The sequence below is a fragment of the Cydia amplana genome, chromosome 1, assembly GCF_948474715.1.
Source record: "Cydia amplana chromosome 1, ilCydAmpl1.1, whole genome shotgun sequence".
In the NCBI taxonomy this organism is placed as follows: Eukaryota; Metazoa; Arthropoda; class Insecta; order Lepidoptera; family Tortricidae; genus Cydia; species Cydia amplana.
The window spans coordinates 21385172-21412849 of NC_086069.1; the positions used below are offsets into that span (position 1 = coordinate 21385172).

Here is a 27678-nt window from a genome sequence, read left to right on the forward strand (position 1 = left end):
TACGTAATTTGATTTTGATTTCGGGATTTTATATTTGTGTTGTTGGATGGAATATGTTATTTTATAAGCGACTTTGAAGATTGTCAATCTGAGTGTTTTTTTAATTAACATTCTTACTGCCAAGGAAAGTTTTAGATTAATTACAAAATAAATGTGTAGGTATTCGAAGAAAGAAGATGATAAAGGTAGTTATATTTTTATGATTATTGATTAGTCTTTGCATAATACTGAAAGAAATATCTTTCAATTTCAAATATATGATTATGAGTTCCAGACTAACTAGTGTGGTTAAAGTCACATAAATATTACAGCCCGACATTCCGCAACAGAGGCAAATAAAATTTCAGTGCTTTTCATCTTTATTGTACCGTTCCGTTATTAGCGCTATGAGAACGCTACCTGAAAATTGAAAAGGCATAATTTTGTACCTGCATTTTGTATTAGACTCGCCCGGCCTCTAACGAGTAGATTGAGACGAGGTGTACATACGCAATGTGTTCCGTTAGCCGATTGGAGACTAAAAAGGATGTATTGCCTATTAAGGTGTAATTCCCTGGGAATTTATTTTTGCGTCCTTTTACCCTACTTTGTATCTACACGGATTACTGTGAATGAGAAATCGTGCCAATTTATGAAGCGCGTGAAATGTAGGTACGTGTATTTAGCCTGAAAAGTCGCTAATATTCGACCCTGGGATAGTGGCGCTGGAAACAGTTTAAATATGGAACTAACGTATAATACATATGTCAAAATAGTTTTTTCACCTCAGCAGCTCGAACAAGGGTACTTTGCTACTTAAAAACAGTGAGCAAAATCGAATTTTGCTGGGTACACGTATGGGTTTGATGAAAAAAAAATTTTGAGTTTCAGTTCAAAGTATGGGGAACCCCAAAAATTAATTGTTTTTTTTCTATTTTTGTGTGAAAATCTTAATGCGGTTCACAGAATACATCTACTTACCAAGTTTCAACAGTATAGTTCTTATAGTTTTGGAGAAAAGTGGCTGTGACATACGGACGGACAGACAGACGGACAGACAGACGGACAGACAGACAGACATGACGAATCTATAAGGGTTCCGTTTTTTGCCATTTGGCTACGGAACCCTAAAAATGATATTGAGGTTTCTAATATCATTTTTTTCTAAACTGAATAGTTTGCGCGAGAGACACTTCCAAAGTGGTAAAATGTGTGTCGTCCCCCCTCCCCCCTGTAACTTCAAAAATAAGAGAATGATAAAACTATAAATATATATGATGTACATTACCATGCAAACTTCCACCGAAAATTGGTTAGAACGAGATCTAGTAAGTAGTTTTTTTTAATACGTCATAAAGCCCCTAAATACGGAACCCTTCATGGGCGAGTCCGACTCGAACTTGGCCGCTTTTTTGACTTGTTCTAGCTGCACTTTTTCTTTATGACGTCAAGAAATGCACTTTTATCTTCACACTCACAAATAAGTATCTGTACCAGATAGAGTAAGGACTCTGGACTAGGCCTCCACACATTCGAGACAAGATGACAATATCTTATATCGACAAACACCGATCAAAAAATAATGTATAATGACATTTAATGACATATGCAACAAAATGTCACGTGGTCATTTGCATTGTACATTATTTCAGTTTCAATTCTCTGAACGAAATAGAGACTATAGCCATAGCGCTATCAAAATTATCCCCCACCTCATATAAAACTAATTCCCATATGTGCACACATTGCAAAGCTCTTTTTTGAACAGTCAGCAGCCGTACCCCAGCTTGTATAGCATTAAGGTCCATAATAAGTGTTTATATTGTCGCTAATTGTAAGAGGGATGCACATGACGGCGAGGGTAGCGTTATTGCGGACCTCGTTGGTTAAAACAAGTGGCTGTTTGATTTGGGGGTCTGGTGGACTCGTATTTTCAAAGGATCGGGCCATGTCAATAATGAGTACAACGCGAAGCTAATCGATGCATGGTTTACAAATACTTCGGCAGTAATTAAAATACACCGGAAATGTTGAGGTAGGTTAAGTCTTGCGGAGGTTTTATTTTTCAATTATATACCTATATATGTACATACCTACATATTTAGGCATTTTTATTTTCTTACCCACCCCCATGACATGACATTTTTAACTACCTATTTAATAAATTATGAGCTGGTTATTAACCAAATCTGTGAATCAATTGACAACAAAATGAATAGGTATACCTATAGTAAAACTATGTATGTTAGTACCTATTGGGGAATTCTTGTGTTAGATGTGAAAGCAAATATTTTGCTTGCATATTTTTGTTAGGAAACAACCTGAACAATTTTGTTTAACCCATGTTAGTGGTATGTACGTGTATGTAATGTTGCGAGACTACAAAGGGTAGGAATGTCTGTTGTATGTGGGTAGCTGGATCACTGGCATTACGAGAACTTTTTAAATAGTCTATTGGCAAATTGTATTTTTTTAGGTATTCGATACAAAAACCATGGATTATTTTGTACAGCACGAATATTATTAGTCTAAGTTGTACTTAATGTACCTAGATTAAATGATGATACATAGGTATGTTGTGGTTTTCGCGAAAGTGTTTAGTGTTGTTCCATTGTATAGTATTGATTTAAAATCTAGAGTTCTATAAATTGAGTATATTGGACCTAAAAAATTAAGAATAAGAATATACAAGTAATAAATGTTCCCAACAAGAAACCACAACACAGGTTTAAAAAAAAATATTAAAAACATAATGACGATTATCACATTAAAAGAAAGGTTTAAAAAAACTATGATAACATTATTTTTACCGACAAAATATCGAGATTGGTGGGATTTTCTTGATGTATTTATGCTTTCCGATTTCTTAACCTCCATTTTTCTTTAAAAAGTGTAACAATTTTTGCACTTGTACCGTAAATAACTATAAATAAGTGCTATTTCTCGTATTAAAGAAAATATGACAGCTCGGTCTTCGCTTGACTTGTTTATTTAATGTTTATTTTTAAATTAGGAAATGACAGTCTAGCTATAGTACATATTAATCTAAAATGATTACCTACCTTAACCACATCAAACCATCAATGCAAAACAAATTCACCACAAAATAAAATAGTGCCAACTTAAGTTAAGCACTCCACAAAAACTGTTCTAAAAACGTCCTTTACTTAAAATACACTCAAATAAAACCAAACTTATAAATTTAAAATTCAGAAGTTCATAAGTTCGTAATAAAGTTCGTGAGTGAGTGAATGATGCGGGACGAGTGTACTCTGCGGACCGCGCGCGGACTCTGCGGGCGGGAAACCGGGGATGAACGAACGAAAGGGTGAATGACTATTGTTTCATTCAAATATTTATTCCTTTTATAGACAGTGCACAAATTGGACCATGACGTCCATGACGACTCCGGGCTTACTACGCTGTACAATTCGCCATTCGCTTTGGTTGTATATTCAGCGTCAATTGAAGTGCCCAAATATGGAAACCAAGTTATATTTGACAAAAAAACCTATATTTTAGTTATAAACTAGTGGTGAGTATACTTCGAATGGTTGTAAAATGGTAAATAAAATGATAAGATAAATATGTATGTCTTTCCAAAATGTACAATTACACATATACCTACCTACATACAGGGTGCCCAGTAATTAATGGATAACCATCTAATCACCAACAGGGCACCTTAGGCTGGTCCAGAAAATGCACTTATACGTAGGTCTAGTAAAAGTTTCGTGGTTTTCGAGATAATCGAACTTTTCTGTCTTTTTAAATAGCTTAAAATTTAGAAAAGTGCGATTATCTCGAAAACCACGAAACTTTGATTAGACCTATAAGTGCATTTTCTGGACCAGCCTACGGTGCCCTGTCGGTGGTTAGAAGGTCATCCATTAATTACTGGGCACCCTGTATATGTTATGAACGTAAACTTACTTCTCTTTTTCTAAGGCCTGAGATACACTTTGTATGTTTTACTTACGTAAGTATAGGGACAAAGCTATTTGTTAGAACGATATATCGATATTCATCTCTCATTCTGTAGTATATACTCGTACCTTTGTCCCTACTTACGTAAGTAAAACTCAGGCCTAAGAGAAGTCGCGTTTGTATGACTTGGTACCTTCACGACGAGCTATTGACGATAGGTACATAACAAAATGGCTACACGTTCCTAACTCAATACCTAAGTAATTATATTATAACCTAGTATAGTATTATAAGATGTATTTACTTAAGCTTCTCATCTCCTGACTGGTCACGAAACGATATTAAAATAAATAAAATAAAAGCTGCAAAACAGCTTACCTATCATAATTAAATCTTCTGTTCCGAGTAGTAAAGTGCTTTGTAAAGCTTCTGAGTACCGACCCGTACCGTACTAAAAATAATAAACAATTTTTTTCTATAAATATATCTAATACCTTTAAACGAGCAATTCTTGTCTACCTTTAAAAGAGCAATAGGCTACATGACTATTTTTTTTTATCAATTGATCGGGTTTGTTTTTAGGATCAAATGTCTATATGGGACCCATTGCATTAAACTTTAATGATTAAAGTAACACAAAAGTCAGAAATTGTAGTCAAAGACCGACAGTCGCACTTCACTCGCGAAATGCCCTATACAAAACGGCCAGAGGCCGTGACGTCATCGCCCATCTTGTAGTATGGACAAAATAAGAAAATTGCGTTTTTGTCGGTGAAATATTGCGTTTATGTATATAGTTGCTATAGTCCGTCAACCAAATCTTGTCAGTAGCAATGTAAAGCAAACTAAAGTAGGGCAACACTCAAAGAGCAGTATTGCGCTAAGAAAAGCAGCAATGTACATCGAACCAAAAGATTTTTTTTTCCGCTGAGCGCGTCCTGCTTACGTCAATTCAAATTGTCACTCGCGGTTTATTGAAAATATTTGAAACATGGACGGACAATTTAAAAGCGATGTTAAAACAATGTTAATCAAAATGATGAACAAATTTGAAGATATCAAAAACAACTCCTTATCGTAGTGCTTATATTCTCTTTGTTCCCTATCTAAGTCTTCTAAGTTTACTAAAATAAAATCATATCGAAATGCAGATAATTAGATAGTGCATATATTTGTTATTTACAATATAATATGCCACTTGTTAATGTAAATTAGTGTACTCTTCTGGATGAATATGACATACCTGTGTAATTTTTTTGATTGGTATATATTGTACAATAGGATTACATATTAAAAATAAAACAACTGATATTTGGGTGTTTATTTAATTTAAAGGTAAATAAGATAAGGGTCACTTTAGCTACACTATAATTCAGGTCATTAATTGAAAAAATATAATGAAGTTACCAATGTTACCGGGTCACTTCAACCAAGCATAATACCATAATAAGTTACTCTATGCATAATACTCTGTAGTATTCTATTGCATCTTTGTAAATAGTCACAACTGATTGCTGAAAATATTAGACATGTGGGCCTATGGACGGTTTCCAGGACACAATATATGGTCTTGTTGGATAGATTTAGGCATACGTTTTAATTTTATTTATGCCTTTTAACCCTAAAACAAAAAAACTGAACATAATCTTAAAAGTTCGAAAGAGTTCTTCCAGTATGTACTTGTCATAATCTCAATTTTTAGTAATGTTTACCATCAACGAGCATGATTGTACATTGTAGGCCCCTTAGCTTTGCTTATTCTTATTTAATGTATTGGTATTTAATGGTGACAGCAGAAATATCTCTTGAAACAGAAACGATTCAGAATGAAAACCAAATGAAAACAAATAAGGTGACGGCTGTCATTCACGATCCACATTCCACAGATAAAACACAGATGACACGCATTTTGGAATTATTCGAACACAGTGTTGCTAACCCGCGATTTTTCAAATTTGCCGCCTTTTACTACTGACAAGATTTGGTTGACGGACTTTATACAATATTTTTTTTGATTAAATGTAAGGAATCTAATGGTACCCTTACTTTTATCGTTTTTGGAAGTTAAAAAAAACTTAAATTTCAAAACTTTCAGGTCCTGTAATTTTGTAATTTTTTAATATTTTATTTTAATATCCACATTATTGTGATAAATTGCTCGTTTGCTATCTATTTTACTAGATTTTGTTATAAAATTCAACAACAACATCATCCCTATTCTTATATACCTATTTATTTATTTATATGTATATATATTTCAGGGATCTCGGGAAAGGCTCTAACGTTTTCGATGAAATTTGCTATATGGGGGTTATCAGGGGTGAAAAATCGATCTAGGTTTTATCTCTGGGAAAACGCTAATTTTTGAGTTTTTATATGTTTTCCGAGCAAAGCTCGGTCTCCCAGATAGTTTGTTATATTAATCTAAGCGCTGGTGGCCTAGCGGTAAGATCGTGCGACTTTCAATCCGGAGGTCGCGGGTACAAACCCAGGCTCGTGCCAATGAGTTTTTCGGAACTTATGTGCGAAATATCATTTGATTAACGATCACTTTTCAGTGAAGAAAAACATCGTGAGGAAGATCATTTGGGTTGGAAGGTCAGATGGCAGTCGCATTCGTAAAAACTAGTGCCTACTCCAATTCTTGGGTTGGGACTAGTTTCCAGGCTCCCATGAGCCGTGGCAAAATATCAGGACAACGCGAGGAAGATGATGAATCTACGTAGGTACTAGTTATTTTAAACAAAACATTTGAATTTGAAGCGAATATACCCACTGCAGCGAATGTTACATTTGAAAGGACGGTATTGAACGAAAAGTGCGTTCAGTGTAGTATATGACTGTAGTTACATAGCATAGATGCTGTGGAAGGGTAGATGTTGTTTTTTTAATAGCCTTTGGCTATGATTTCATTTAGCCGTTAGAATCTCCCTCCCACACCGTTCCCGCTTCATTTTGATCCAGCGGATGATTTCCGGAATAAAAAGTAGGTATCCTACATTCTTATCCAGGATTAGGTTAATAATCCAGGCTATAATATTAATTAGGCTTATAACCTTGGTTATAAGCTAAGCTATCCGTATGCCAAATTTCAGATAGAAAAGTTATGCCATTTTTGCGTGATTGAGGAACAAACATAAAACATTTAAACATCCAAATATCCAAACATACAAAATTTCAAATTTAATAGGTATTTACTAATAATAAAGCTAAGTATACTAAATAAACTGGCCAAGAGCATGTTGGGGTCGTACAAGGCAAAACTATAAGTAAGGGTTCCTATAGTTGACTACGCTACGAAAGCCTAAAAAGCGTATACTCCTTTCTGTGCGTTGCTGAGCTAAACGTTAAAATAAATGATGAGTTTACCGTACAGTCGCCATCACATCGCGTATCTGATGGCGACTGTACATAAACTGCAAGTCAGAAGGTAAATAAAAGCGCCACCTGTGTCAATAACATTGAACTTGTAAGCCCCTGGTACTGGTTAGATAGCTTAGTAGTCACCATTGTGTTTTGGAAAACGCTACTAGATGGCGCGATTTATCAAACCTATTCTCGTAGATATAAAGTCGTAGATAGTTACCTACATAATGTAATATTAGGATACTAATAACGTGAAGGTGGTCCACTGTACTGATATTGAACCAATATTTAAAAAGTCTATTCAATTTATATGCATAACATTTACTCCGAGACAAACGTGCTCTATCGTTCAAGAAAAAACTCTACTAGAGAGTAACTAGAGTACTAACTTAAAGAACAAATGTTGTACATAGTACATTGAGCCCGCGTTGGTGGAATTTAACATCTATTTAACGCATTCACTGACAACGTTTCGTAGCGCTACGCTCGTAGCCGACACCAGCATTTTCCCGCTTTGTAGAGGAAAGCGACTACGAACAGAGAACCCGATGTGTTAAAAAGAAGCTTTTGTTAAATTTTATTACATAATTAAATTATTTATAATCATGTGTCAACCTAGGCTGGCCCTTCTTAATATCCGTAGCATCGTATAGTAGTACACCTTTACGCGTACTTTATTTGATTTTAATAAAACGTAGGTGTATTTTTTCCTCATTCGGTAAGCTAGGTAGCAATTTTATATGCTTCGGAATAGATTATGCGACGATAGTACATGGGGATTATGGCACACTTTTTCGGTTCCCAAAATCGAAAGCGCAATGTTTAAAAAAAAAGAAAATCGGTTTAATTCACTTATAATTTGGAAACTCAACCTTTTGCCATCGTTAGAACGGAGGCGGTTTCAATATATTCAGGATGTATTTATGACGTAGGTATTTGAAGAGATCCCTCGGTGACCTGATGACGACAGGACCCACCGTTAAGTACCCATTCGAATATTAAGTACAGGCAGCAGCGCACGAAGTGCTTAGATTATCTGCATTTACCTAATTCTACATGTGTATTGTGATGTGATGATGGTAAAGTATCGCGGGAATGTCACAACCTTTACTGCCTTAAACCACAGAATAAATAATAGTACTAAGTACAGAAGACTCATGCACTCTCTAACAAAACGCGTCTGTTACGATCAGCACAGATATGGCCGCTAGGTGGCGACAGCGCCACGCGCGGCTTATGGCTTTCCCCAAAATTGGGGCCGAACGGATGTACTTTTAGCTACCTGTAGCAAAGCGACGAAATCGCGGAGTGAGACACGCCTGCTTAAACTAAGGTTGAGGTTGGTGGAAGGTTCCAACAACTGGCTGGGTGATGAACAATAGAGTAGTTTATAAATTTATAATAAGTTTATAATGAAAATTATTTTGAGCATCTGTGCGAAGCTACTTCTGTTGACTGTACATATTTACATCAATCTTCACAACGGTCTCGACGAGCTTTGTTTCCTTAAGACAAAAAGCTTTCTAGTTAATCTACTTATTGTTTTGATCCGCTTAATTTCAGATTATATACATCTGAAAGTGAAACGAAAGCTAAATGAAATAGTATCTTGTTGGTCATGTAAAAACAAAACCCCTTTAACAAGGTACCAAATATGAAATCAAACTATATACCTATCTACATTTTCAAACATTTCGGGTATTTTTAAAGTCAGCCGTTTTGTCAAGAGAAATCTTTACATATGTACTTGGGTATATATTATGGATGTCGGCGGCCGATCGTAAGATCAAGCAGATCGTAATGTTCCTGTGTAATGTTTTGACGATAGTGACATTAAACCAATATATAGGTAGGATAGGTTCGTTAGGTTGCTTTAGATGCCCGAAGGACAAACTGCCCAGAAATAATCGACTCAGGGAACGGGTCAAAGATTTTCACATTTCACGATATGCCTAGGAATTTCACGATATCTGATCTTACGTTCGGCCGCCGACATCGATAAAGAAAGCTCTACTTGAATCCTGTTTTTCGAAAAAGCGCCAGACTTCGATCTCCTAAAATACTATTACAACCCAGTTAAAAAAAGCATTTCTAATAGCCAGTGCGGCAACGGAAGCAACAAAAACATTGCACCGTTCTTCTTCGCGTAAGGTCTATTTTAGAGCACGGTGTCGAGGACCGATACGCGCATGCCCGTCATTATCTCATGTACTAGCTCAGTTTGCACGCCGCAGCTCAGAGCGCGGCCGCGCGCCGCCGACCGATGCTCAACCGTCAAATCAGTGCTCTAACGAAAACTAAACGAGCGTCCTATAGTGAGTGCATTCCATTATCAAATCAAGATGAGGCGCAACGTGAAAATTATGTTCCTCGTAGGAACTGCCTGGATGTTTTTCCTTTTTTACTACATGCAGTCTGATGCTCCACAGTCTAAGGTAAGGTTTTCGACCACGAGCATCGCGATGTCTAGCGTGATCTAATAATGCATCACTGGGAAATTCATTGAGAATTTATGTGTTGTTTATAAAGGATCAGCTGTGAGGTTAGACCGTTTTGACCCCCGGCTGCTGTGCAGTGCGCATGACCCTTCCCACGCGAATGCGACGCGATAGCTGCAACAGTAATTACTTACATACCGTAACGCAAAAATAGATCACAATTAAAAATTAAGTTTGAAATATTGAATTGAAGAGCAAACAAATGTTTTAGATTATGTATATGTTTAAGTAAGGTTATGGCTCAAAAACATAAATATGTAAAGCTATGGCTCTAGCTGAATTACAGTTTGACAGCAGGCAACTTTTTGAGTATGGTAGAGTAGGTCATAGGTTCATCCAGTCTTAGTCTCTTTAGGTAATATGAGGACATCTCGCCATGCATTATGATGTATGAATCACCCATTGTTTACAAGAATTACTTAACTAAAGTGAGTAAAATAAGTCGGCATGTTACGTGAGTTACCTATTTTACCTGTAAATTATGTACAAATTGCGCTGAACAGGACTTAAAAATTTCATAACCTGACATCTTCGTACACACCTGATAATAAGAATGACATACTGCTAAATAGTTTTCACATAGTTGCTTTAAAATAGAGAGTTGTACTACATCTTCTTCTTCTCGTAGGGGAGGAGATATAGTTATCCATCTGACGAAAGCAATTTGACTCGTCTATCAGAATAGCGACACCAACCCAACCAACCAACAACGCCAACGCGAGCTCCTGATGACACACGGTACGGAGTGAAACATGTCGAGTGAATTTCGGCTTAAAATACATGAGTGACCCGTTTTAATATTTTTAATGTCTGTGTCTCATGGAAGTTTTGTTATTAAAATTGCGACAGACAGGTATGTCTAAAATGGCCAGCTCAATGGCAAAATAAGAGGAATCAAAAGTTAACTGTATACCTACCGCTTGTACAAATCAGTTCCGCCACTTTATGCAAGCAACTACTTCTTGTCTTTATTTAGATTGAGAACTGCAGAAACTGCATTACTTAACACTTTTTGTTTCTCCTAGACACCTAAGTAAGTGTAATTATTAGTTTGCAAAATTTAAGTTGCTTCATCTTCCACAATTAAGTAAAAGTGTTCGCTCTACATTTCACGTATTGGTTTTCTCAGCATGCATACTTACTTTAAATCACTGATTACATAAACTGGTAAAAAAAAACTTCTAATGTTTCAGAATTTATACTTCTTAGTACATTTTCACAAAGTACTACATCGGATTGGCCTAGATCCAAGAATACATACAAATTACTGTCCTCTTTCATAGCGATGTCCCCCAATATTTATTTATTTATTTATACTTCGATTTACTGGGTTAGTTTTATTTAACTACAAGCTTTTAAATTGTCGGTGTTTTTGTTACGAAACTTAAAAATACACGTAGCTGTAGTTATAATAATAAAACTGTGTTAGTGGTCTGTTTATTTCAGGATGACAATACGATTTTGTATTTGTAATTATCTTTGACCTATTTTAGGGTAATTACTATCTAGTTTTATGGCTCTGGAATGGCATTAAATTAAATAATAATTTTTGATGTACCCCTAGTTCACATGAATGGTTTTTTTTAATCAATTTGTTAGGAAACTAGTAGACCCTTCCTAGTTAAAGAACGTGTCAGATGTATAGGAACAGATTTATCTATATAAGTCAAATATTGAATCTCATTACAGTGATAATTATTTCAAAGTACTAATGGATAAGCGTTTGACACATACAAATGCATCGTATACTAATGATCTAAACTGGAAACTAATGGTGACGGTCTGTATAATAATTACAGGATCTTACAAATGTATTTGTAACAGTAATTCAGGCTAACAAAAATATTCAAGTAATGATATCAATTATCTAAACCTTGCGAAAAACGAATAATATGATAAATTTAGTTGTATTCGTTGCAATTCATTAAAAAGTATACTTTTTTTGTGATAGACAAACAGAAGTGTATTCCTACACCAAACCATAAAAAAGAACAATGCCAAACACGGGTCAGCCTATTTCAATTTATCTAGAGATGGTGTTAGGCGAAAATAATAAAACAGACCACCTATCATGGTCGCATTTTTATCACCTGTCATGCCATGCATCACATTCGCACTTACATATTTGTTGGAACGTGACAGCCATGGTGACAAATGATAAAGAGCCGGCCATCTTAGCCCTACAGAACTAGTCCAGTGTAATTTGACCGCAGGTATTGTGCTGGCCGCAAAATTACGCGTGCCGGTTATCCGTACGTAACCACCTTCACTTTCAGACCATCTTTATTTTTACACACCTCTTAACAACATCGTTATTTCTCGTTTTTAGAGTCCTGCATAATCTCTTATTTATTAATTCTTTGTTGCTGTTATTATCTTAGAACCGTTGATATTTACAGTACCTATTCAGAATTTGTTTTCTGACTAAACGGGAGTATTGTTTGCTATGATATTTTTTATACTTCGCGTTGTTGCCGACTTTCCGTGATATTGGGTACCTCACAAATTAAACTAATTTGTACCTATGTATATCAATTTTGTCATTAAAGAAACATATTTCGAATTGACTTATCCAGTTTGTTAAAAAAAAATGCAAATTATACGAATATAAAGACAACGTACACATTAGATATTTTGTCAAACCAAGCATGGCAATTAATTACATATACCTACACTCAAAACATCTTCATTCTTCGGAAAAGTTGGATAAATGAACTATGCAATTATTATTGAATGAAAAACATACACACACACAGAACCCGTAACGCCAAAAAATATCGCGAATCCCACTCTCGTACTCGTATGTAAATTTATAAAGTGTTTCTCGGAGTTATTTTTACATTACGCTCGCATGTTATTTTATTATGCACATTAATGTTACAAACAGAAAAACGAGTTTTAAATTGGGATTATTTTGACTGTTTCACAATGCTACAAAATACAATCGCACTTGTCTTTATAATTGTATGTAAATAGGTAGAAAAAACGTAACATTTAAACAATACTTGTAAACCCCGGCTCGTACCAATGAGTTTTTCGAAACCTATGTACGTTATATCATTACTTACAGTATATATTTACCAGTCACTTTTCGGTGAAGGGAAAGATCGTAAGGAAACCGGACTAATCCCAATAAGGATTAGTTTCTACTCTAGGTTAGAATATCAGATGGCATTTGTTTTCGTAACAACTAGTGCCTATCAATTCTTGGGATTAATTGCTAAATGGATCCCAGATTCCCACGTGCCGGATCAAACAGCCGGAACAACGTGAGGAAAATGATGTAAAATCTGAATTAATCCATTTTACTTATTCGTTTAACTGAAATGTTAATTAATCTATCATTTTAATTTTAACTGCATTGTTTAACTATGTAGAGCACTTTTTATTCTTCAAATTTAAAATCCACCTTGCTATAGCAGTACAAACTGGTGTATCTGACAAGAGGCATAACGTGGTGTAATGTGCCGCCTGCTGTGGTTAGCTTCGTGGTTTTTTTGCAGTTTAATGTTCAAAAAGACTTTCATTTTCTATTGCCTAATACCAGGTTTTAAATGCCACCAATATCATGCTACAATTGTCCGTGAAATGGCACCATGCCATGCAAAAAATTACCTTTCCAGGGTTTTTTTTTTTTTTTTTTTTTTTTTTTTTTTTTTTTTTAATTTTAATTTTAATTATGCTGGTTAATTATTATTCTTCTCTTGTAAGTTCATAGTTCTAATCATAATTAAATATGTTATGAATACAAAAATGAACTGTCCACCATTGTTTGTGAGCATCATTCGACGGGCAAGGTGCCGTATTTTAAATCAATCAGAGTGCCATAACTAAAATTCGACTATTGAGAAATTTTAAATACACTGTAACTAAAAGCATGATATAATACAACAGTTGCTGTTGAGCTTCCTTAAGATGCAAAAAATACCTTATCCTAACCTAAAATTCCTAACCTCTACCCGCGACTAATTCCGCGTAGAATTTGTCAAAAAGTTTCAACCCAATTTTCACTTTGGACTTGAATTTCAAGGAATCCCTTCTTGATGTAGTATAGTAACTGCAACATAAGAATGAATAGGTATGTAAGAAATACAAATATAGGTACCTATTTCAGATCAAGGTCCTTTCTGTCTTTTCTTGATAGAACGATATACAAGACTAGCGACGTCAAACACACTGATGTCAGCGTACATTGAAGGCAATATTTATTTTGTATGAAAAAGAGGAAGTCTAAAGAATTCATAATTTTTAAAAGTTGTTTAATAAAAGTTGGTCACTTTCAGGAGTATAGCCTACAGTTTAATTTATTGCTCCTGTTACAGGAAACTCTCTGTATGTACGTCCTTATATAACGGGGCTGTTTCATACGTACTTATAATTAAACAAGTAGGTAGGTGGTAGGTACTCTATTGTATTCTACGCTTACCATACTTGAAGGCAATGCCGACAATATACTCGTATTTATCTTGTTATTCTTAAATTATTTTTGGGTATTTTTATTTTTGCACATAACCATTCAGTAGAGCGGAGAAATTGTCAAAGTTGCTAAATAATGGTACTAACAGAACGCAACTATATTTAGCACCTCCGCTGCCATCTTCACCACGGATACGCATCGGGAAGGGGGCAGTTGTATGCCAAATGAATGTGTATTGTGTACATTACGGATTACTTATAATATTTCACGGACATGATGTAAGCACGCTAGGTTGCGCGTAGGTAGGTACACGAAGATGAAAAAAATAGGAGAAAAATGAGGAATTTGTAAATGTTGTCTTTGAAGAAGTGTCTATTTAGAACACTAGAAAACATTGATTTTGTTACCGATTCTTGAAAAAGACCTTCCCCGTGCTTCTGACGAAGTAGCTTAGACCCCTCCCATTCAGTCAATTTTATAGATCTTCCTATACTACGAGTAAATACTTAAATGAAAACTAATTTGAGCATAATTTACCTATTACGAAAAGTATTAGACGCGATGTGAACGGCACTATCGAATCTATAGCCCCAACTTTACTCCCTTTCACGGATCCTCATGTTTAGAAGGTTATCCTATGAACCTCGCACCTTACAGGCTTATCAACCTTCGAGCTTCGTATTCATTTCTACTTCTTTCTTCGTATACATTACTCGAATGATTGACCTGTTTGAGTATAGCCGAAAGATTATTCGTAATTGTAAACAAAAAGATTACAATAGGTACATTCCAGTGAACGCATATAAACCATGGAAGTATTCTGTCCGCTCAATTATGACCCAACGTAAAGTATTCGATTGTAGGCGGTGCTTACAGAGTGTTCGATTGGCAACTTCAGTGCGGCCGAGATGACAGTCAGTGACGGATGGCTAAATTGGTTTATAAAAACTACGTTTTTTTGTAATTAAAAATGTCTTCATGTGTCGTGAAGTGGTGCAGAAGTTGTTTTAGTTCATATCAAGGACAGTGGAATCACTTTTCACTTGTAGTAAACAGATAACTTCAGTAAAATTTGGAATAAACATGACGACATTTTTTCAATACTACCGTGCTAAGCTAAAACGTAACAACTGCATACGACTTTCATAACAACATACGACTTTTTAAATTGCGAGGATAATAGGGATGGTTTTATGCCAAATGAAGTAGACTATTTTATTAACTTATGATTGGTTTAGGTATTTTCTATATACAGTAGAATCCGCTTATAATGACATTGAAGGGAAGTAACAAACATGTCATACTAAGCGGATGTCATATAAAGCATAGTTGATAAACTTTTTATTTTATTTTTTCCAAATTAATCTCAAACAATTTTGTGAGAGATGAGTTTTATTAACCTTATACCAATTATCAACTTTCACCGAGAGTAAAAACTAAAACAATTTAAACGCCACAGACGTCCTCGCAGGGAAAGATGTGGGGCCGGCCACGAAAACCAGCGAATTTGTCAGTATAACCGGACATAATTCCATAAAAATAGTATTTATAGGTCGAAGTTATCTTATCCGACTTTGTCACAAAGAATTTCATATGAAAACCAAACTTCGCACAGTAATTGCGTCATAGTAAGCGGTTGGTCAGTATAAGCGGAGTCATAATAAACGGATTCCACTGTAATTATAAATGTAGTAATAAATTCCTTCTTACAGATTTGTATTTTCCTTTTTTATTTCATGAGATGGAGCTATAAAAAAAACTACCTAGTTATTTCAAATTAATAATCAAATTTGGTATTGTCATTTTACATTACTTTCCATTCAAATTCCCACAATATGCTATTCGCAGAGAACTATGGAAAAAAGCTGTCCAATTAGAGAGACATGAAATTGAGTGGATGCCTGGCAAGATATATAATGTTCTATTCATGAGATAACCCGTGAGATAATCATATCCGGTCTCCTATATGTAGATACATTTTTTTCTATCACGCTTTCACTGAATTAATTTAACAAATACACACATTATCTCAAAATGTTGATCATTTTAATCCACCCTCTACTGTCACATATATGTAGGTTCTCTCTCAAGCCATTTCCGTGAGTAGAAAAGAGCGGCGAATTTAGAAAATGTAAGCGCGCGAACGGTTATGGTCCCATACAAAATTGTAATTATGCGCCTTTTTCTACTGACAAACTTGCTTGACCGGCTATATACATATAAAATATTTCCATTGGAACTGAAAGTGGGGATTTATTGTGACTCCGCCTGTTCAAATGTTTTTGACCCGATTCGTGTACCTACCCATGTAAATTTTGCAGGCTGTATAGCCTGTCCGATTTCTAAGATCAAGTTCGCCATACATTTACTATGGCGTACTTGATCTTAGAAAAACGGACAGACTATACCAGTACGGCTACCATCAGTTTGGCACTGACAAACGCCGTCGAGAACGTAATTTACTTTCTATACATCTCGCTCGTACTCGCATATTAGTGCAAACGAGATGTATAGAAAGTAAATTACGTTCTCGATAGCGTAAATGTCAGTTTTGACACTGTCAGTGACTCATGGTACGGGCTCTGAACGTGACTTCGCACTGCCATACAGATTGATAATAAAATATACAAAATACTTATTATAGCGGAATACATTTATACAACAATGAATATTTAATTATGTTGAGTTAGTCTGTCATTTAATTTCATATCAACATTTTAACTAAGTAGTTATCTTTTAATCTGCATTAAATTATTATACGTGAATTATTTGACTGGTTCTTCAATGTATGGCATAAACCTATCCCTGTCCAAGTCATATTCTAATCAAATATGAATCGCGAATTCTCAGCGGCCAGTACGTACAGCAAGAAGGTTATTAGCGGATTAATGTCGCTGATTGGTAGTTATTGACATTATATGCATTTCATCTACACTTAGCTGTGTACGTTAGTGTAATAGAGACAGGCTCTGTAAACGTATCGTCTTATTTAAATGTAGGCGTAATTGTGTATGTGTGCTAATTTGGCCCGAGAATTTGAACGGTAATGTTCCCAAAGGCGGTTTCCAGTTATATGCTTTCACTGGTACATTCCTATAAATCTTTTTCTACTCCAGCACTTAAATGTGTCAATTAAATGACTGACAGTGATATCTAAAGCAATGTCATTTGAATGCTTTGTCTATAGGCTCATAAGATGACTGCTAGCAGTCATCTTATGAGTATAATACAACTGCTTTATTTTTTTTAAAGATACAAGTTCCGATCATCTTGATTGAAAGAGGTATGTTTTCATTTACAATAATAACTCTTTTTTTTTTTTAAATAATAACTTTTTTTTTTTAAATAATAACTCAATTTTTTTTAAATAATAACTCTTTTTTTTTAATAATAACTCTTTTTTTTTAATAATAACTCTTTTTTTTAATAATAACTTTTTTTTTTTTTTTTTTTTTTTTTTTTTTTTTTTTTTTTTTTTTTTTGCTGCAGCTGTCATAGAAAAAGTAATGTATGCAACAGCTCATAATTGGTTCTTAAAATTCTCGGGTCTTTTTTTACAAAACTCGACTACGTCTCGTTTTGTAACTTCGACCCTTGAATTTTAAGAACCCTTATTATATCACTGTTGCATAAACTACTATTATTGCACATTTCAAATATCAAAACACTGATACAAATGTAAATACCAAATGTAATAATTATATTTAAAAATTAAAATATTTGTAGTTTAGCTTGTCATTTGTTCACAAAAATGCTGTTTTATTGTAATACACGTACGTTTGTAAATCATTTACTGCAGTAAATAATTTATTCATTTTTGCAGACAACATTCAAGATTACACGTGAGTATCGCGGAAGAGCAATCTCTTCCTGATAACCTTTGAGGGGTGAAGACAAGAAAAAGCAACTAGGTATTATTAGGGTGACACATAAGCTGATATATTTTCGGCTGGTTCGTTTTAAAAGTCGGTTAAATATATAATTAAATACCCGCATAACTCACCCTTATATGTCAATAAAAACGTTATAACATCCTCACAGATAATTTTTTTAACCGACTTCAAAAAGAGGTGTTTACCATTGCAACCGTTTTTTTGTATGTTTTTTTTGTATCTTAGAATTCCATAATTTCTGAATCGATTTAGACAAATATTTTTTGTGTGAAAGTACGTAAGTATATGCTTATGTAGATCCATTTTCAGTTGCTAGCCCATATAAAAGCACCTAGTGCATATTTTTTTAACCTTTTTTTAAGTCGGTTTTTAGGGTTCCGTACCCAAAGGGTAAAAACGGGACCCTATTACTAAGACTCCGCTGTCCGTCCGTCCGTCCCTCCGTCCGTCCGTCCGTCTGTCACCAGGCTGTATCTCACAAACCGTGATAGCTAGACAGTTGAAATTTTCACAGATGATGTATTTCTGTTGCCGCTATAACAACAAATTTATACTAAAAACAGAATAAAATAAAGATTTAAGTGGGGCTCCCATACAACAAACGTGATTTTTGACCGAAGTTAAGCAACGTCGGGCGGGGTCAGTACTTGGATGGGCGACCGTTTTTTGCTTGTTTTGCTCTATTTTTTGTTGATGGTGCGGAACCCTCCGTGCGCGAGTCCGACTCGCACTTGGCCGGTTTTTCTTAATGAATTGGTATTTAAAATGTGCATATCTAGCTAGACGTGGTAGAAATTAGATTAGATGTAGTTATGTAAATGGATTGCGTCTGCTCAAGGCATTTATGCAAATACAAGCGGAGGTAATAAATACCTGTTACTGTCATCGTCAATACAATACATCAGAATTCAGATAATATTACCCGTAGCTTTGAAGCTAATTCTGACACCTGTCAATTCAATACATTTTGTGTATAAAGTAATGTTTTTTAAACGTGGTGAATTTGAATGACAGATGTCAAAATTCTCACAACAATAACTAGCTGTTATTGACAGTTAATATTGCGAACATCGCAACCGTAAAGTACCGTTGACATTCAAGGAAAGCAAAATGTACTTATCTAACGACAGTTCCATTCCCAGACCCTGTCTTTGTTATGCAAAGGTTCTCAATCTTTTCTCGGCCAAGAATTAGCTTGAATACTTAGTTGTTAGCAGGAGCATAAAGTATCTTATAAATTTAAGTGCCGTTTAAATTTAATGGTCATGATCATATTTATGCTATGATGTCTATGACAGCTAACTAATTTTAGAGTGCAACTTAGAAAGTGTATGTTGTAGGTTAGAATCCTGAAACGACCTTAACTTTAAAATGCGTTACATTATTAATATGATTTTCTCGCTACGAGATGCACTAATAGAAATATCATATTAATGAAAAAATATTTGTATTTTATATTTTTCACATCGAATTTCGCAACTTGATATTTTTCACTAGCTATTATGTGAAGGAAAACTGGGTTAGATAGCAGACATATTTGTAAATAACTAACGCCACTTCTAATAAAATCCTATAAAAAGAACCCCGAGCTAATTTAAGGAAACGAAAAAGCACCAAGATGAGAAGTGGTCGTACTTATTAATATGTCACGAGGTAGCGTTCGCCAAAGACAGACAGACCCCACTCACGGACTATTAATTGAGAATTGCAATTGAAGTGCAATAGCAGCAAAATAGCGTGTCGGGCAGATTGCGTGAAGAAATGAAAAGCAAAGATTGCGTCTTAATTAATGATTGTTTACCTTCTTCCGGATTGCCAGCTGCCAATTGCCCGCCACTGTGGCAGTGGGCCATTGGGCAAGTAGACGGTCAATTATAAATGATAGCTGAAAATTATTGAACGCACTGGCCCACTTTTTTACACGTGGGGTAAATGGTGTGATTTATTTAGGACACAATATTTGTAAACATAAGGTTACCAAAATACAATTTTTATTCATTAGCATTACTTTTAGTAGTAATTTCACGGCAGATAAAGACTCTATTCGAACATTTTAACGATTAATTTGATTTCATGTAGTTGCCTTGACATAGAATATGTATTTATTTATTTTAAGCACAGACATACAGACATAAAATCTATAATATAATTGGACAAAAATACATCTTAGGTAACAGCCTCGGCCAATAAGCTAACTGCACCAACTCCCAAAAATATGAGTGTATACCTACATAATACATAGTGTTTATTTACTACATATTTTGGGTACTTAAACGCATCCTTATCTCATATCTACAAACACGAGAGTCTTAGTATGTTTTTAACTTATTATTTATATACTTAACTAGCTTCTGCCCGCGACTTCGTCTACGTGGAATAATTTATTTTATGTATTTAAACTTTATTGCACAAAAAATAACTTAATGTACAACTTGATGCCTTGAGACAATGATGATGATGATTAATAATAAATATTATATGTCCTTTCCCGGGTCTCAAACTATCTCCATATTCTCGATTCCAAATATCATCTAAATCGGTTCAGTGGTTAAGCATGTTACCTCTTAACAGACAAATAGACAGAGTTACTTTTGCATGTATAATATTAGTATGGACTAGTATAGATTAGTATGGATTAACTACAACAGCTGCAACTGTAATGCAAATAAGTGAAGTGGAGTGCATTGCACCGTATCTAGTAGCGACCTAATCCTTACGCTAAGTGCGAGCCGTAATCAAGAGGAATCTAATTTGTTTGCATAGTTACGACATACTTACGGGCATACGGCTGCGTTACTATCTTAGGTGACAACAAGTAGGTAGCATGATACGGTTAACTATTATACGAGATAACGATAAGACAGGTCAACTTCTCTTTTCAAAAACCGTTAGTTGATTTAAATAGAAAAAAAGATCTGAACTGATCTGAATGTATTGGTATACATTAAGTACGAGTATTAATGCGTTGCGCTGACGCACAGTTTATGCTTATAAAGGATAACAAGCAACCAATACTTTTCCTTAATCGACCGTATAATTGGTACGTTGTAAGTTTTATCAATTAATGTTAAATTAAAGAATTACGAGCACATATTATGTTTTGAATGTAAGCCTATTTCAGAAATAAGTGGTCATGCTAGCAACTAATTAGTTGCTAGTGTTACCTATAAAAATTGAGTCAATCGTTTCACGTTACGTTTGGACGATTTTGTAAATTGTAAACTATACAGTACAGTATAAAGTCTATTTTTTTATTCGGTAGACTGAAATGACAGTTAATAGTATGAAATGACATTTCATGTTCATACAATTAGCTGTCATTTCAGTCTACCGAATAAAAAAATAGACTTTAGGTAACTAAACATTGCTGCTACCAATGTTTTTGTCCTACGCCAAAATTATTCCTATAAGGAAATAACTTGATATTATAAGTAAAAAATGTTGTGGACAAACATTAAGCACCCCTCAATAACCCCTATAGTATTATATTGATCGTAACACCCCTCGGCTTTCATTCAAGTCGTACGCTGTTTTACTATTGTTCTCATTTTTCCCTATAATGCCATCTTTTTCGCACTATTTTCGCAATTAGGTTGGAAATGTGTTAAGATACGTAAATGATTGGTCTTTTTATTGAAAAACGCTTTTGAAAAATAAGTCACAGCAAATATGTAACAATTATGAATCATATACGATTATTTACATTATTTTGCTTTCATAAGAAATAGTTACTGATTTTTAAAAAGCGTTTTTCAATTAAAAGACATCAAGATCGCGTAGTCTTTTTCTAATGCTAAAAAAACGAACTATAGTTATCCAATTTACCTATTGCAATAGGTAACGTAAAACGACATAATGTCAAACGAATTTTGGAGGTTGTTATTGCAGACCGGAGGTAGTTTTTAACACTCAATGACATGCTAAAATTGGATAACTAGATTTTTGTCATTGCAGTACCTACTAACTATAAATAGTTGAGGAGTTAACAAGTCACTCTTTAGCGCTATTAGTTTTATAGGGTGTATAACAAACCCAACTATGACATAAGATACCTACATTTTGAATGCGTTATTATGTGTGTATACTCGTACCTAGTACCTATAGCAGATCTCATTACTCCAAATGAACGATTCGTTTGTAGGTACTTCGACCTTTTACAAAATATCACAAACTTGGATTCTTACAAATAAGATCGGTTTCTTCTCAAGTCACGGCACGTTTTCGATAATGACGATGACAAACTATTTCATTGTAGCCTTTTTTTGGTAATAAGCATCCAATACGTTTACAATACAGAAGTCATCGACCCACTATTGTTATAGTAAGTTTGTACAATCTACACTACAATTGCCTTAGATTTTTATATCTTTAGAAGGAAATGCCGATTTTATGAAACGGACTACGGAGGAAATTCAAGAATTCAAGATCTAAATAAATGATTGTTTGCACCAGGGATGTTGCGAACATCCGCATCCGCATCCGCAACCGCGGAACTTCCGCATTATTTTCAACATCCGCATCCGCATCCGCATCCGCATCAAATCGATGCGGATTTAATGCGGATGCGGATGTGGAACAGGTCGGTACAGAAACGCCTTAGCATCGGCGTAAGTGCTAGACTGCTAGGTAATTTAGTCATTAACCAAAAAAACCTATTAGAAATCAGCAGTCAAGCGTGAGTGGGACTTAATGTACGGAACCCTTGGAACGGGAGTCCGACTCGCACTTGGCAGGTTTTTTGAAATAAAAATTACTAAAATGTAATATTTGACGTTTTTTATGGTGCTATCTTGACATCCGCATCCGCATCCGCATCCGCGGATGTGAGCCTTAAAAAATCCGCATCCGCATCCGCATCCGCGGATGTCAAAAAATCGGCATCCGCAACATCCCTGGTTTGCACCGTCGATTCATATACGTATCATATTCAGGCATGCATAATAATTTATTCAGGCATTTCATGAATATCAACGAAGCATTTACCACTGTTCTAGGGCGATTTCTGAACTTAGCAAAGCTATTAGACCAGTCAATGTGGTATGACAACCAAAAGTAGCTAGTTTTTGAGTTCTAGAGGACACAAATTAAATTATTTCAGATGAAAATTTTTAGAGTTTGAGTTCTGGCCATGTTACACCTATCGTTCTGCTGAGTCAAATAGGCCCTATTTTAATTTCTCAAAAGTCTAAAATCACTCTTACTGTAGCCATAGAAAAATAAGTAAGCTTAGAGAGCTCTCTCTCTATAGTTGAATTTCTTTACTCAATAATAAAAGTTGTAAATATGAGGTATGGTAAAAATTATTATAAGTTTTAAAACTTGATTAAAACTTAATAGGTACTTATTACAAATAAGTTTTCGCAAAGCTTCGCTTAAAACTTATTATAGATAGGTTTTTTTATGTATGACGTGAACAATTGTTAGTAGTTCTGTGCGAATGCTGAAAGTGATTTAAAAGTTAAACATAATTGATTTACGTTTAATTAGATCGTGATTACACGACACGTGCCAGTTACGCTTCCCGGACACTTTGTATACGGGGATATCTTCGCCAGGCCCTGAGCCGCTTGGAACTGCCTAGAACCTATAATTTACTAACCACGGGTGTAGAGAAAACCACTTTCTCTAACTAGGAACTCACCCACAAATCATAATTATTTGCGTACTTATAGGTTCTGTATCTGTAGGTAGGTATCTGCTTTATATTTTAATACACTGTACAGAATAAAATACGATTAAACTCGCGTATTTCATATCATGTATATCGCGAAAGTTTTAAACGTTTGTATTTAAATTGTAAAATATTTCTACTTATTTTATTTTAGTTTATTTGCAATTTAGTTTAACCAAGTTTAACTCACGAAAGTTGTGATTTCACGTTTTTAGGCTTTTTATAGGCCTTCGGTGTACATTATTTTACATACATATTTGCATTAATATTGCGTAATATGAATTAAATAACGGTCCATTTCATATTACGAGAGGCAAGAGATTTACTAGCTTCTGGTATTATAAATTTATCTATGATTGCTCTAATTATAAAATGGTGGTGTCTCTTTAACTTTGCTCACCCGTTACCATCAAGATGTTCTCTCTTTGACTCCCCAATCCAAGTGCACGAGTCTGCACAACCGTCCGTTTAACTCCCACTTACCCCTACCACTTGCTAACTCAAGTGTTGCCAGGTAAGTCATTAAACATTACCCATTACCCTAATATTAAATTCAGGTATTTTCAGAAAGTTGCCAAGTAAAATTCATATTTGCTTACACTTTTTGATATAATTACCAAAAATCATGACATTCGGCCATCCTACTTCGTGCATGACTCCGGCGCACGAAACTCAATTTAAGGTTGAAAAGAAAATAGCTAAGAAAGCTCCTTTAGAAACACTTATAAAACATTTCTTATACACTGAAATAAATCGTACCTACTCCATAAAATTCCCCTGAGATCGAAATGCTTATTCAGCTTCTTATACCTAGTTGTAAACAATAACATTAAATGTGTAAACTTTGTTTTAAATCAATATGTTTGAGCTCGCGTCTATTATGACATTCGGCCTTCAGTTCTTTCCTTTCTTTATGTTTACTGTCAATTGCATATGTTTAGCTTTATGAGAATTTGACTTGTAGTTAATTATTTACTTGATGTTTACTACGTGTCTTACAAACGCTTAAAACATTTTTCATCATACAGCGATATAAGTTTATGCAATAAATAGATTTTATTCAATGAATTCGATAGTCTTCAAGTAAAATATGATATTGTACCTTTAAAAGTTTAAATTTTAATATTATGAACACAAACTATGTTTTTTAATTGTATTTCTCTGAAACAGACCTGACAAATAAATCAGATTTTGGTACCTCCCTAGGAAGAAACTTGGCCTGCTACAATCCCCTTTATGCTTTATAGTATCAACGAGTATGTATGTACTAGGGTACTCTGAGTGTAAATCCATATTGGTATGTTTATTTCCGAATAGGTACCCAAAAAAAACGGGATAAAAACAATTCTCAAACTTACAAAAGCGTAGCTGCTACATTTATAGTAAAAAAAATGTTTTCATTATTTATCGTTTATGATTTCTAACTGTAATACTATTTTCAGCTCGTACGTTACAGGTCTTGAGCTATTGGTGTTACTTAATATATACATATTTTCTTTATTTTATTAGCATATAACCTTGCTAACCTGTTTCCGAATATTAAACTCAAAGTCGACAGAAACACTTGAGACAGGTTTCAGTAGCAAAACGCAGACTTTATCAATTTTATCATGCATAATTGTAGATTTTTATTTTTGCAAATAATATTAAATAATTGTATAATGTCCAATATTTTGATGCATTTTCTAAATTTCAAAGTCTATTTGACACCCAATATATCTAATAATTAGCAGTTTTTCTTGAAGATTTATTTTATTTCATCTATTGTAACAGAAATAAATCAACTGGTCGGACCAAACGGAAGATTTGCATTTTGTACACACCCTTTTGATATCATTCGTTACAGCAGTCTTCTAAAGATGGCAATTTTTTTTTTTTTGTTTTTAATCAAAGTAAGCTTTCCAAAAAAAAACATGTTTCTTCACACTCTTTCAATATTATTTCTCACAGCAATCATGCAATGATAGCAGATTTTTCAAATCAATGCAAACATTTCTGACGAAACCAATCTTATTGGTGCAATTGGTTTCTTCTTTCATACTAACTTAATTGATTTTAAGTACCTATCTATAGTGCATATAAAGCCATTTATGGCAATTATAATATTCAACTCTATTGACAGTATTAAAATTCAATTTGAAATAAACAATTTTATGTGACATACATTTTTTAAGCGTACCGACATATGTTAAGTACCTAATCAATAACCGTTTCAATATTATTTTATTACCTCTGTTAAGATGAACTTTAAAATGTAAGTGTTTCATTAATAAATAAATGAACCATAGACACAATGACACGAAATTAACTTTTTTGAAAATAGAACGTAAATAATACAGAAACTAGATATTAAAAGCGGAAATGTAGAAAGTCATGTGATATACCAACTACAACTTATGAAAATTATGAATTTTGAATTACACTTTTTTTTATCCTGATCCTGATACGAACGAAACATCACAATCATAACTTTGAATACGAGAGAGATAGGATGGTTTTAATTTTGGATGTCTATATCATTGATGTATATGTTACCCTATATAACCCTTTCTAGATATGCTAGAACAGTTATTAACAACTACTAATGCTATCCCATCATTTAGATAAACTATTCTTCTAGACACTGTTTTAAATCGATTAACAAATCAATAATAATCAAGCAGAGTATGTTTAGAGTTAGACACTGGCATAAATACGACTAAACTCACAATTCGCATAATTTAAAAGCAAATCAGTTACTGAAATCACGCATAGGCAATGAATGTTACCTATTTCATGTCTCTAACCAAAATCTAAGTCAAATACCTAATTCAAATAATTTTTTTTTAATTTACGACTATACATGTACTTTATTATTTCTATGCTTCAAACATATTATTACGTATCTAGAGGCTGTAGCTCTAAACTTCTTCACAAACTCAGCCATTTCTACAATTTCGCTTTTATAACGTGATTTGTAACTGTATATAACCCTAAATATTCTTCATATAGACGTACGCACAACTAAAAATAAAATACCTTTTGACATTGATATCTAATTTACTAGATCTTTTTTTTTCATTTGGATATTCTAAGTTTCAAAAATAAACTCGCATCAAACTTTCTATCATAGAGAAAGTACATTTTTATTTCAAAATATTTCGAGACCGCATGTAACGATACTTAAATACTATTTTGTAAGAGAGGAAATCAAGCCCAACCCCTACATGACACCAAACTCGATCGCACCTTATCGTCATCGAGATCACCACTAATACTTACATCAAGACCTCTGAGTCAATTGCATATAGGTAACTCTCTCAATTTAATAATCCTGCTAGCTATAAAGCTATAATCGTATCAAACTTCACAAAGATCAGAATAACCTTGTATGTATAGGTATTAGGTACCAAAGTTATTGCGGAACAGATACTAAAAAATGTTCCTTATGTTTCCATAGGTAACGCAACTTAAAGAAAAAAAAACAACTGCATACAGTATAAGAAGAGAAAAAAAAACAACGGGCTGCACCCAGGGAGCGCCAGCAGCGAAAACTCAATGACATTGTAACAGTCCCTCGACCAGGCCACGTGCCCGTCCCACGTTTTACGAATCTTACGTCTTACGCTCTCGCGAGTTTAACATTTTTTTTTTTTCATCACAAAAAATGCACAGCGCCGCCAAAGAAGTTTTCACTTTAAAAATTACATTAATTATCACCACTAATTTTGAAACGACGATTTCGTAATATTAAAAAAAAATGTTTACTTATAGTTAGTTTTTGAACATTTACTGCTTCATTGTTCATTAAAATGGGATTGAAATATTTTAACTACCACTCACTTATGGCACGTACATATACTAATTTAATTTATACAATAAGTTATTGCCAATTGCGTTAGTGTGAAAAATTCTAAATCAAACAGTTTTCTGACATCAATCAGTCAA

At 34.3% G+C, this 27678-nt stretch overlaps 1 protein-coding gene across 1 annotated transcript in view; it reads left to right on the forward strand.

Annotated features, from left to right (window-relative positions):
* The first annotated feature begins 9479 nt into the window (after positions 1-9479).
* The window catches only part of LOC134650437 (polypeptide N-acetylgalactosaminyltransferase 2-like), a 96464-nt gene continuing 78265 nt past the window's right edge, over positions 9480-27678 (forward strand). Inside the window, exon 1 of the mRNA XM_063505395.1 lies at positions 9480-9707. Within this exon, the coding sequence (XP_063361465.1) occupies positions 9615-9707 (93 nt within the window). The 5' untranslated portion in view covers positions 9480-9614. The remainder of the gene's footprint in view (positions 9708-27678) is intronic.